This window comes from Limulus polyphemus, unplaced genomic scaffold, assembly GCF_000517525.1.
Source record: "Limulus polyphemus unplaced genomic scaffold, Limulus_polyphemus-2.1.2 Scaffold1671, whole genome shotgun sequence".
Lineage (NCBI taxonomy): Eukaryota > Metazoa > Arthropoda > Merostomata > Xiphosura > Limulidae > Limulus > Limulus polyphemus.
In genome coordinates, this window is record NW_013667281.1 from 224,405 (window position 1) to 238,139 (window position 13,735).

The 13,735-nt window shown below is 33.6% G+C and overlaps 1 protein-coding gene across 2 annotated transcripts in view; it reads left to right on the forward strand.

The window, feature by feature from the left end:
- Positions 1-13,735, forward strand: part of LOC106464508 (probable cationic amino acid transporter) — a 60,211-nt gene that overhangs the window by 40,762 nt on the left and 5,714 nt on the right. Inside the window, exons 4-8 of one of the 2 annotated variants that reach the window (XM_013924654.2) lie at positions 3,558-3,788; positions 4,664-4,872; positions 5,977-6,135; positions 7,589-7,785; positions 10,132-10,256. In XM_013924654.2, the coding sequence (XP_013780108.1) occupies positions 3,558-3,788; positions 4,664-4,872; positions 5,977-6,135; positions 7,589-7,785; positions 10,132-10,256 (921 nt within the window). The remainder of the gene's footprint in view (positions 1-3,557; positions 3,789-4,663; positions 4,873-5,976; positions 6,136-7,588; positions 7,786-10,131; positions 10,257-13,735) is intronic. The other variant, XM_022392247.1, reaches the window with a different exon arrangement.

Below are 13,735 nucleotides of genomic sequence, written 5' to 3' on the forward strand. Positions count from 1 at the left end.
CCCCACCCACCATATTCTCCAGATATGGCACCATCAGTTTAACATCGTTTTCGTTTGCTGCAATACCATCTTAATGGGAAAACGTATGCAAATGTGGAAGGTGTTAATGAGGACATCGACATGTTTTTTGCTTCAAAGGCAAGTGATATATTTAATCAGGGCATTAACAACCTGATTGTAAGATGAAAAAGCATCATCGATAAAAATAGACACTGTTTCATTTAATAAATGTTTTGTTTTGATATATACGTTGTTCGGGTTTTTACATATAAAAAAGCGACATTAATTTCTTGACGACCTAATAGTTATTAGTGATTTCATCATCTCGGTTTTATCTGGAATTCGTTCGCTAAATATAAAAAAATAAGATATAATCGTGTTTTTTTTAAGTGTAACTAGAGGGGCACTCAGTAGAACGCATACCTCCGCCACGCAGCGTTGATCATGTTCGGCCCTCAAAAAATACGAAAATCAGTCCGTATGTCCGTTGTTATCAACAGACACGGGGCATTTTTGTCAGGACAATGCGAAATAATATTATATATAAGGCTACCAAGTTTCATAGAGTTTATAGAGCAAAAATAATGTGAAAAATCGTTCGCCATGTTAACATATGGGGATTTTTGGATTTTCGTGACCTTTCTGTGACCTTGACCATCCAAAAACTAATCAATTCTAAGTTGGGTAATAGTCCAAATGTGTACCAACTTTCGTTTAAATCCATTCAGCCGTTATCAAGAAATCTTGCTAACAAACAAGCACGCACACACATACACACAGTGTGAAAACGTAAGCTCCGTCCACCTTTGGTGGCGGAGGCAATAATAGGTACAAACTAGCACTCGCATAAAGACGTATAAATGTAACCGAATACGTCAGAGATCGCAGAATGCTTGTCTCTCAGTTTTTAATTAAAATTATTATGATTAACATTGAATAGGATGGTGATGACAAAGAATAGCCGTTGGTATTCATATACGCTGTTACGGCTTTTGAATTCCTCAGAACACTCAAACACAACAGTAATAAGTTTGGTCAGTCTAGGGCGTAACGAAGATTTAGGTTAAAAAAATAAAAGTTAAACACATAATCTAATATCTAATTTCCTTTTCTTTGCAAACAGGATGAAATTAGGCAACTACTAACTACAACTTTTGGCGTGAGACATGAGCCGGGTATTGTCACTTGAAGTTGTCAATTATGTGTTGGGTGGGTAAATAGGGGAGGCTACTTTAATGTTAAAGTTCTGTGTTTAACAATGGACTATTATATACACAGGTCGTTTTTTATGAAGCGAATACCCTTAGTCTATACTGTTGACCACAAAATAAGGTCAGCCTAAAGCATTGTTAGGTTTCACTTTCAATATCGGGACTCAAGATGTTATGAGGCATTACAGGAAACTGTTCTTTGCTGAAAATGAGTATTGGTACGCACATCACGGATTTCCAACAAAAAGTGTGGACAAATGACGTTTTATTATATGATGTATGTCTTAAGTGACATCGATGAAGCCTTGCAATATCAAAGTTCATCAAAACTTGTCAACGGTGATATCAAACATTTTTGTACCGTCAAGGCACAGTGAGATAACTTTGTTAGAATGTCAAAAGGCCGAATCAAAGTAGAATTGAAATGCCATTCTTGCACGTATCTGGGTGAAAACCTGTAATGGATATGCTAATGATCTTGTGCCAGCAAATACAGTAATTTACTTATAATAATTCATCGTACACTGTAGTCAGAAATGGATTAAGTAATTTCGACGGCGTTTCAAAGTTGTTGTTTTTTATCATCGTATGTCTAGTTTATAATTCTTAAAACTAGTGAAAAATCAACTTGAGTTTATAGAAAATTATATATATGATGTAATTTCAGTGCACTTGGCTACACTGACCAGTGAACAAATTTAAGCTAGAAACAAAAGACTTTAAGTCAATAAATTCTAGACCATCAATACAAATTAAGAACAAAGTTGTTGGTCAATAATAATATCTTGAATAACTATTTTCGTGAGACAGATTTTCAGCGAGGGTCATGAAATGCGCCCTCTTGGTTAAAGAAGAAGAATATTTACAGTTTGAGGCAAAGTAGAAGAGTCTATTTTAAACAATAAAATTGTTTTTGTTTTTCACACACGAATTTAGTTCTTTTAAACACTGAATAATAAGATATTTTTGTGTTAGGGTCTGCTTGTTAATTTCAGCTGCAAATTGCATAATTTGTACGTTTTTTATCTGTGTTATAATAATGAAATTCATTGTGTGAAAACAATTTTTCAACGTTCAGTTTTTTAGTGAAATTTTAGAACTGTAACTATTATTGAAACTGATTTATTTCTTCTAAATATATTTTGTTTTCATAGTCTTTATCTTTTAACACACAGTCTGCGAGTCAATGAGACCGAATTTTGGGGATTGGGGGTCACGGTTTCTGGTATTCAACTAAAACGATGTACTCTGATAAAAGCGTAGATCTGTTGAACTCAAAAACCATACTTTACTGTCAAATGAACACACCTCTCAATAATGTTCGGCCACGAAGATGCAGAGTTTAGAGGGTTAGCCGGACTGTCTTTATCTTGCGCAGTATAGTAGAAGTGTTCATGATGCTATACATTCGGCAAGTACCTCACTTAGCCACCTTACAGCGGCAAGTAAACTTCGATTAGCCATCTCTATCGATAGAGCTCGCGAAAACCGTAGATCAAACGGCTTTATAGAGCTGAAAAACTAGATCTTGTATCGCCAAACAAGTACTGCCTCTGGATTTTGGATAAGGATGTTTATTTTACTCACTCACAACCTGGAAACAAGTGCAAATTCGACCACACTGATGAGAAGTTCTAATTCCAGCTATCGAACGGAGTTTAAATATCTATTCAGAATATAAAAGCGAGAGTACTGGAAAGCTTTGTTTGGGGATGAATCCACCAAATATGTCCCCGACTCACAAACTGGAAACAAGTGCAAATTCGATCACACTGATGAGAAGTTCTAATTCCAACTATCGAACGGAGTTTAAATATCTATTCAGAATATAAAAGCGAGAGTACTGGAAAGCTTTGTTTGGGGACGAATCCACCAAATATGTCTCCCGACTCACAAACTGGATGCTAATTCACTCAACAAGAAAGTGTATGTGTGAATCCACCAAATATGTCCCCGACTCAAAAACTGGATGCTAATTCACTCAACAAGAAAGTATATGTGTGACTCCACCAAATATGTCACCGACTCACAAACTGGATGCTAATTCACTCAACAAGAAAGTATATGTGTGATTATTCAATATTTAATTACGGATACCTTTTTATGCGAACATTCGTAAAATGGAATAAAACTAGAAATGCTTAATTTCATCTTCAAAAACACCTTGAACGTTGGAAGATCGCAGTAGTATGCCCTATTTAACAATTAATCAGGATTATGGCAAATATACATTGTGCAATAAACTCTACATAATTTTAATTATCATTTACTTGTTTTTTTCTGCATGTTCTTCTGTGAAATCTGTTAAAGTTTTCTTAACTATACTTTTTTGTGTTTTATCTGTAGGTGTTTGCTATGCAGAATTTGGTGTCAGAGTTCCACATACAACAGGCTCAGCTTATATGTACAGCTACGTCACCGTTGGAGAGTTTATTGCATTTGTTATTGGCTGGAACATGATATTAGAATATTTGATTGGCACAGCTGCAGTTTCTTGTGCTTTAAGCGCCTGTATAGATGCACTTTGCAGTGGTGCAATAAGCAAGATCATGAAAACAAATATTGGAACAATGCTAGGTAAGAGTCAGTTTAGAGCTACATAAATCGATACCTTGACGCTAATAACTATAAGTAAAAAACTGTATGTTGAGAACAAACGATTTTAAGGTCCCTAACATCTTATTTACCCAAGTATTAGTTTTTTCATCGGAATCATTTCAAACTCGAGAGATAGGTTTGGTTTGTTTATCAAAAACAAAAGGAAAGTTTTTACTGGGTTTAAACACTTTTACTATCCCCCTGTCTTCAGTGTTGTTTTTATAAAAACTTTATAATTTAAAAGTCGGCTTTTTCAATACAAATATTTTGGTTTTATTTTTTAAGTTTTTTTTTTCTTTGAAAAATAAGGCCTAGAACAAGCCTTTGTCTTTCTCATTGAATGAAGGTAACTTATCTTCCTAGTCTTGTTTTCTACTCAGTTTAATATCTTAAAGGTTTTATGATAATTATTCAACTATGGATCACTAATGCGAACCCTCTTTATTTATTTATTGTTCTTTATATTTTGTAAAAACATTCTCATTACTATTAAGTGTAAGAACTTAACAGTGAAAGTAAAGAAGAATGTATAACAATATGTCAAGCACACTATATATATATATATTGTCTTCAGTGCCAAATAAGGCCTTTCATCAAATACCAGGACTCATCGGGTCAGGCAGAGACGTGATATATATATATATGTGTATTATAACATTTCAGGAACAACTGTTATTCAATAAAACTTTATTATATATACATTATGTCCTTTAGATTGCTGTGGTTACATTTTAAGAAATAATCAGATATTGACTTACTTTGTTATATATATATTATGTCTTACCTCAGACTGCCGTTGTTATATTTGAAAAAGTAATAATATGCTGAGTTATCATGTTTTGTTGCATGAATAGGACACACACCTGACGTCCTTGCTGCAATTATCACAATACTGATGACAGCACTCATGGTGGCTGGTGTTAAAAAATCTCTTCTTTTTAACAATGTCTTAAACACCCTTAATTTTGCTGTTTGGATTTTCGTGATGGGAGCCGGATTATTTTACGTTGATACTACTAACTGGACAGAACACGGCGGGTTCATGCCTTATGGTTGGTCAGGGGTACGTTGATAATTTCATTTTGTTTATTGAAATTTGTAATGGGAAAGTATAACTTCTTTCCACATTTCAATATGCTTTTAATTCTAACTATACCTTCTATTAACTTTGAATACGAGAAACACTAAGATGAATAAGAATTCAACAAAGTTTAAAATGTTTACTTTTTCACTCAAATGATCTAACGATTATTATTTTTTTTAGAAATAAAATTTCACTCTTAAAAAATATTCTCTTTTAAAAAAGTTAATGTTTACCAATAACTTGTCACCAGTTTCTTTGTTTTTCATGTTTTTATACTATTCCGTTAGGATTAATTAATTCCGTTATTCTAATTAGAATATTTTTTTAGATAATTATTCATTCAGCAAAACTTGGAAACTTTTTCTTCTTCTTGTTAGATATATTAATCCCCAAGTTACCAACTTATTTAGATACTGTTCGCTACTGTTGCCCGAGGTCCACGTGTTCCGTATTGTTGAGTAATTTGATGATGTTTCTTTTTCTGTTACAGCAATCAGTGTAAATCAGTAAACAAAAGTTGTAATAATTAGTAGAAATAATTGCAATATTGATGGTTTGTTTATTTATATTTAAATACAATACACATAATAGGCTATCTGTGCTTTGCCCACCCGATTTTTAGTGGTATAACCCTTCAAACTTACCACTGAGCCACTGGAGGGCAATACTAGTGATATTTTTCTTCATATTTTTTGTTTGTGACTCGTATATTGTGCTTTTAACCAACAAAGTCGTGGGCCTACGAACAAGTTTATACATAAATAGTCTAGAAAAATTTGTTTGAAAATCTCACTGGGTCCATATTATTCTGGGGTTAAACACAAATGTGTAAATATGAGTTTATTAAATAATCTTAACCTATTCATATCTCAGAACATTGGAAAAATGCGACGTGGGCCCGCACTAGTATTTTTAGTGGGCCACAGAACAATATTTGTTCTTATTATGGAGGACCTTCTTAGTAATTTATAATCAAATATTAGATGTTTTTGAAAATAATCGTATTTTCTATTAATTGTGTTTTTTCATCTCGCGCACTCCACTTTTAATTATATAAGTAGTTAATTAATTTCATAATCACAGGTACTTGCTGGAGCAGCCACATGTTTTTATGCCTTCATTGGATTCGATATCATCGCTACTACTGGAGAAGAAGCCAAGAACCCTAAGAAGTCTCTGCCACTTGCCATTATTGTCAGTTTACTGATCATTCTAACGGCTTACATCACTTCCAGTGCCATTGTAGGTAACAGTTGAGTTCTTAAAATTCTATGCCTATTTAGAAGTAAAGATGTATGTTAGAATACTAAACATACTCGATTTAGAAGTGAAGATGTACGTTAGAATACTCAACTTAATCTATTTAGAAGTTAAGATGTATGTTAGAATACTAAACATACTCGATTTAGAAGTGAAGATGTACGTTAGAATACTAAACTTAATCTATTTAGAATTGAAGATGTATAGTAGAATACTAAACATACTCGATTTAGAAGTGAAGATGTACGTTAGAATACTAAACTTAATCTAGAAATTTTCTAGGTTAGAAATTAAACCTTCCCATCAATACAAATATATATCAGTCTCTCTCTCTTTCTCTTTCCTCTTTCTGTCTAAAATGTCCAAACAGGGAAGGTGAAAGAAGTGATATGTTCTTCTCCTCTCTAACAGTAAAAAACTTTCAACAAAACGAATCTTCTGATGACTTGTCTGGATTTTTCTTACTTAACTAATTTCTGAAGTAGTCTGTTGTGAAAATTCTTTCTTTCACTTGCTCCCGACAAGTCATTCTAGTTGGCATACATATGATTTTTAAATTATAATACAATGATCATGTATGTAACAAAGTAAATCTATGTGGAAAAATAAAGCCATTGATTGATAGTTCTTTTGTTCACATTTCCTGTTCGTTTCGGGAACGATATTGAACCATTTTTTCAGATTATTGGAGGACACAATATTAAGCCTTAAAACGTCATCTATTGGAAAAAAACAGGAAGGGGCAACCGGGACTTCAAAAAAACAATGCCAAACAATTGATTTCATTCCCTAAACTTATGAACTTATTATAATTTCTTTCAGGCATATCATGTTGTTGTGTTAAGAGTAAAAAACAAAAACGAAGTTTTCTTTTGGCACAGTTAAAGATAAATTTCTTAATAAAGATTTTATCGTTCATTGTGCCAAAAGAACGTCATTTTTGTATTTATTCTTAAGGAACATAATATTGGATAAATATTTAGGAGGTCTATGCTTACATATTCTCTTTTATTTTTATCCTTATGTAAAGATTTATTATTCATTTTAAATGTTAATTATCCAAAAAAAACATTCCATTTATTAATCATTTAACATTGTACGCAATTTGTACTCTTGAAGATAGTCCGAACACTACAGAAAAATAACTTTTTTTATCCTTTGTTTTGTCAGGTATGCTTCATTATTATCATTAGCTTGCTTGATAAGATTTAAAATTAAATGTTGTGCTGTAATATCCAAATTAATTAAACGTTTGTCTGTAAGGCAAACTTGTTCATGTAGCTGTAAAAATATTCTAAATAACAGTCATACTAGGAACCAAGAGTTGTTGTTTTTTTCTCCTCATGTTTTATTGAGTTTCCCTGATAACTGAAGCATAACGTTATTAAATTTTGACATGAATTTTTCTTATGCTTGAAAAGTTATAATTTCGCAGGTAACTTTGGTCGTACCTTATGACCAGCTCAACGCCGAGAGTGCGCTGGTGGAGATATTTCAACAACGTGGAGCTACGAATTCCAAACTTATTGTAGCGATTGGTGCCCTAGCAGGTCTGATTGCAAGCATGATTGGTTCAATGTTTCCAATGCCACGGATAGTATATGCTATGGCAAAAGATGGGCTGATATTTAGGTGTGTAGTGAAATCTTGTCGTTCTAGATTTGGTATTTCATGCAATAATTGAATTAATAAACTGGCTTAGAACGTTGGAAATATATTAGATTTATTAGTTAATATATTCGTTGCATATCGAGTTTAAAGGAACGAATCGTTCATCTCAAAGTTTAGATCATGTTGAAATCATCATAAAGCCAGAACTTAACTAAATATCTATCAATTAACACGTTAAAGCAACTACACTAAATGTATTTATACTCGTTACGTTAGTTAGGTGTACTGGTAATTTAGTGTTGCTATTCACGAAGATTTTAAATATTTTGTGCGTTGGCCAAGTAAATGAATGAATGACAAGTAATTTCTTCAAGAACGGCACCCTATTTTTGTAATATACACTAAGCTGAAGAGTCGATGTAGTTTTTAATTAGGCCTAATTAGCTAACTGTTCTGTGTCCCGTCTAATATTAAATCGAGATAACCTCTTTTAGCCGCAGCATAACGGCTCATAGAATAGCTCTGAATTTATTTATTTTTTCAAGTACAAACTTTTAGCTCATAGCTCTATCATCTATTAACCAATTTGAGATCTAATTACAGTTTTGGAGTCGGGAGGTCAAACCCTCTGGATTGATATACTGACCACGCCCAAGGTCTCGTGGCTTAAAATTACTCTAATCCTGCCTAAAAGAATTTCAATTTGAGGGTAGGCTGGTAGAGATCGTGATGAGTAATAAAATCGAATCGGGTATACATGCACCCCATGCTTGGCATTGCTGACGCACAAAAATATAGCAAATAGAAAGGAAAAAATGGTTCGTAGATTAATTTACTCTAATCCTGCCTGAAAGAATTTCAAGTGCCGCGGCTGTTGAGGATTCTTTCTTGTTTCATTTCAAATTGCTCAGCAACGTACTAAATATTGTAGTTTCACTTTGATACATCCTAGATATTATACTGAGCTTATCTTCAAATAAAATAGAAATAATATAAAATTATAAAAAATGTATTCCAGGTTAATTAACTGGTAAGCATGAGATTTATAAATTTATGAAAGGAACGATAAAATATATTTTTCATTTCAGATTTTAGCCAAGTATGACTTAGCGGTTAGTGTGCTCGGACTGTAAATCCAAGACTTGATAGTTCACAGCCTCTTGCCACAAACACGCGCTCCACACTTTGGGACTATAGGTGCGCTATAAGAATGACAGTTAAAATTTGGCTGTGGGTCCTGTTGACTAGCTGCCCTCCCTCTAGTCTATCAGTTAAAAACTAGACCGAGTAAGCGTAGATCTTTATGTAGCTTTCTCCAATCATTAAAAACACCACCATGGCAACGAGTGAAGCCCCCGCCTCAAAAAAAAAACACCCACTGTCCCAATTTTTCGTTCATATGAATTAAGATCAATAAAATTATTGATATTACAGACTACTAGATTTTATGTCAGACAGCTAAATACCAAGAACTTCTCGTATTTAACATATTTACTTACGTTTTATATTAAAAAGAAAGGTGCATTTTGTTGTAGTTTTATCCATGTGTACTTAAATCGGGACTTTCCATCTTGCCTAAGAAAGAGGGTTGGGCAAAGGATAAACAAAATATTAATAAATTCCATGTCAGAAAAATATTTTTCACTTTGTAATTTTGCCAGCTTTAAATCTATTTTTTTACAGTTTTACAGAAAAATATTTTAAATTATTTCAGAGTGCATTAAAATATTAAAAATTATCACTTTAAAATAACAATTTTAACTTCAGGTTTTTATATTCAGCTATTCGCAAAGTCAAGATAATTCTATACGAAAATAACATAAAGTCTGGTATTATATATATATTTCTTGTACGTCAAGAGTCTTCTGTGACGTAACAATGCATCTGTAAAGGACATACCTAGCATGCTAAAACTGCCAGAAGCAAACTGTAAATTACCAAAATTCCAAAAGCTATACCTACCCAAAATTCTTAGACTCCTGACATATATGTTAAACCGTAAGGAAGCGCTTTTTAAATTTTTTCTCAAAGTTGTTACAAGAGTATTTGTTTGTTTGAAGTTAAGCACAAAGCTACACAATGGGCTATCTGTGCTCTGCCCACCACGGGTATCGAAACCCGGTTTCTAGCGTTGTAAGTCCGCAGACATACCGTTGTGCCACTGGAGGGCTCTTACAAGAGTAAATCTATTTTGGCGAAATACCAAATGAAATCACAGGTTCGTGTTTATCAAGTTTATTATGTTTCAGAGTTGGTGAATTCAACTTTCTTTTGCAATTTTATAGATAAGATAGAGAAAAAAATGTATATATCTATTTCATACAAACTACTGTGATAATCAGCACCTTTAACTTCTTTTTTTTTCAGATCTCTTGCTAAAGTCTGGTCCTTAACAGGCACCCCAGCAGTGGCAACTTGTATATTAGGCCTTTGCACAGCCCTTGTGGCTTTGGTAGTAAGCCTCGAGGTCCTTGTAGAAATGATGTCTATTGGTAGGTTTAAATTCTAAAATAGTTCCTTTGTTATAATAATCCATATTGGCAATAAAAAGCTGAGTTCTGTTTCTATAAATACGGCTGTTGTGCATAATATGCATTGAAAATAAGAACGTATTCGATCATCGAACTTGTTCATGGATTACGTGCTATCTTATGGGTTAATGATCAAAAATAATTACTACCTTCAGATCTACATTACTTAGAGAGAATTTTACATTATTTGGTTAGTCCTCAGTACTATAACTTCTACGTGAAACATGCTCTAAGCTCAGTCTTATATGACGTTACAATAAATTCATATTCAGGTGTTAATTTGTGAGGTTAGGATAAATTCATATTCAGGTGTATATTTGTGAGGTTAGGATAATCTCATATTCAAGCGACATTTTATGATGGATAATTTCATATTCAGGTGATATTTTGTGAGGGATAAATTCATATTCAGATGTTAATTTGTGAGGTTAGGATAAATTCATATTCAGGTGTTATTTTGTGAGGTTAGGATAAATTCATATTCAGATGATATTTTGTGAGGTTAGGATAAGTTCATATTCAGGTGTTATTTTGTGAGGTTAGGATAAGTTCATATTCTTGAAAAATGTAATAGCATGCCATAGCAGCAAAATAACGCAGTATACCTAGTTAACGATTAACTTATGGGTTAATTTACGAAAGAACGTATAGGGTTAACTTCCTCCCCCCTCTTCTATGCAAATGTGGTCGTTTTTACTGGAAAATTTACTGAATATTAATGTAATGTCCTGCAAAAACAAAACAACTAAATTCCATACTGCAATACGCAGCTTCAAACTTCACAGCTGGTGATGCTGATAAGTTATCTCGACGATTACTACGACTGTCTTGTCTCTCTCAAACAGGGACATACATACACAAGGAGGGCAAGCAAGAGCTATCTCTCCACTCCCCCATACCTCTATACACACGGACGCGGTCGTTTTGATGAGTGTAATGCTATTGATTTCTATGAACATGATGTATATACATACATAAAATGTGTGTGTGTGTGTGTGATGAACGTGCCCTGCTCCAACAGTGGTCAAATTTAAATTCCTGCGCACGGTGCTCCTCTCGTGTGTAAGTAAATCATTAGAAAATACAAAAATACTTTTTATGAATGCGCCACGGAAACATGGCACTGCATTAGTAAGCACAAGGTAATCTTAACGTTTCACGTGTAGCATTTTAATGGTAAATCCTTAAGGAAATAATTCAGCATTTGAATGGCTGGTTCTTTATCTTTTCAATGTAAACTCGAATGTTGTGGAATTAGCTAGCGACAACAATAGTCACTAGTACTTGGTTGGTTTAAAAGTGTAGAGCGTGAAAAGATACAAATTTCATTCTGTCTTATTTAATAGAAAGGATGAGATTTTAACTCAGAAATTGTTTTATTTAATTAAATTTCATTACTTTTATTTTCACAGGTTTCGTAACTTTAACTTCCCCAAGTTACTCTTCAGAAAATCGTTGAAGAGAACTAAAAACCTTTATGAAATTTACAATATATTTTCCTAAAAATAATAATAAAAACAGTTGTAAAAAGAAAAGAAATAGTTAAACCTACACAAACAATGCACACGTGCTGAACAGAAGAGGTACCTTTTGAAAAAACCTGCTTTGTACAACTATATATATATTAGTTAGGCTTGGCTCGGTTGCAGAGTTTAACACAGAAGGTTTGTTTGTTTGCTATTAAACACAAAGTTACACAATGAGTTGTATGTGCTGTGCTCACCACGATTATGGAAACCCGGTTTTTAGCAGTGTGGGCCCTCAGACGTATCGCTGAGCCCCTGAAGGGCAAAAATATAAAAGGAAGGAGTAGTTTTCTAAAAGAATAAAAATAATTTTCAAACAATTCCAAATCATCATAAAAAAATGTGCTAAGAATAGTGATTTTACCAGGCCGTTGTTTCCTTACGTCTGTATTACCTTCTAGGATATTCAGGTTGTTTGTACCAAGTTCTGACCCTATTCAATGCACAATTTTGACAATCTTTCTATGTACTTTAATTGTTTTATATCCTATCGCCTATCTGTATTTGTTTACCTCTTGTTTTTGTTAGAAAAAAACTGTATAATGTTACCATAATGAAAACTTCTCTTTCAAATTATCCCCCTTGTGAATCAGCGGTAAGCTTAAGGGCTTATAACGTTAGAATTCGGAGTTCATTCCTCGCGACAGACACGTTGCAGGTAGCTCAGTTTTGCGCTAAAACAAAAAAAGAACATCAAATGTAACAGCTCATTCTAATAGTTTTGGATTATGCAATAAATTCTTGTCTTACAAACATCCTTATTTTTGTTAGTGCATGCTGCAATATTTAGTGATGTTTCCAGCAGTACTTGTTAGCATTTACAAAGTGGATAAGCAGAAACTTAAGTGAAATTAAAATTTTCCATGTATATATGGTCCAGAGGCTAGTAAAGCAGGCTATGGATCCGAGGGTCCAAAGTTTACGTCCCGTTGCAAAAATAATAAAAAATGCGCGCTTCCCAATTTGGGGACGTGGGTGCGTTATAAAGGTGTTGATCAAATCACATTCTTCGGTCAGACAGGAGTAGTCTAAGAGTTGGCAGTGGGCGCTGTTGACTGTTTGCCTTCTCTTTAGTCTATTAGTTCGAAAATAGAGGCCGCTACAGCAGACGACCTTTGTAGGTTTTCGCAAATTTCCGAAAATGTACTAATAGCTAAGTACATTTTCTAAAGTCGAACCATCTGTGAAGGATTAATAGAAAATATATTATACATCTCTGTGTGTAGAACAATACACTATTGTGTGAGAGTGAACGCACAATCAACCAGTAGATTGACAAAATATCAGTGTTTATTCCTGAAGTGCTGACTAAAACAGCATTTTGGACAACTGCTTTTATTCTTTGTCAGAGATTTTAAGTTTTAGTTCATAACACTTAGAAAGGAAGGATATGAATTTGTTTTTGTCTAAAAAGTACCCAAGAGTTTTTTATACAAATAAAAAAATCATTAATTTAACTTATGCCAGTACATAAAAAGCATATCACTTTTGAATTTGACATAGCTTTTTTATTTTAGCCCACACTAATTCTCGCTTTACAGAACGCGTAATCCATCGCTATAACGTTTTTAAAGCTAAATCTTAATCTTTGAATATTTATTATAATTGGAAACATTGTAAAATTATTTGTGATATTCATATTTGATATAACAATGATATAGGTGAAAATATTTTACGTATAATTGGTAAGGGGCTGATTGTGGCCTACTAATTAACCTGCCAAGATTGTTCATGGTTTGCGACTCGCTGCCATAAAATTGCACTCTGCACTTTGTGCCCGTGGGTGCTATTAACTACTTTCCTTCCCCGTAATCTATTAGTTGGCCAAGCATGGCCAGGGCGCTCGACTCGCAATCTGTGGATCGAGGGTTCGAATCCCCGTCACACCAAAACATGCTCGCCCTTTCAGCCGTG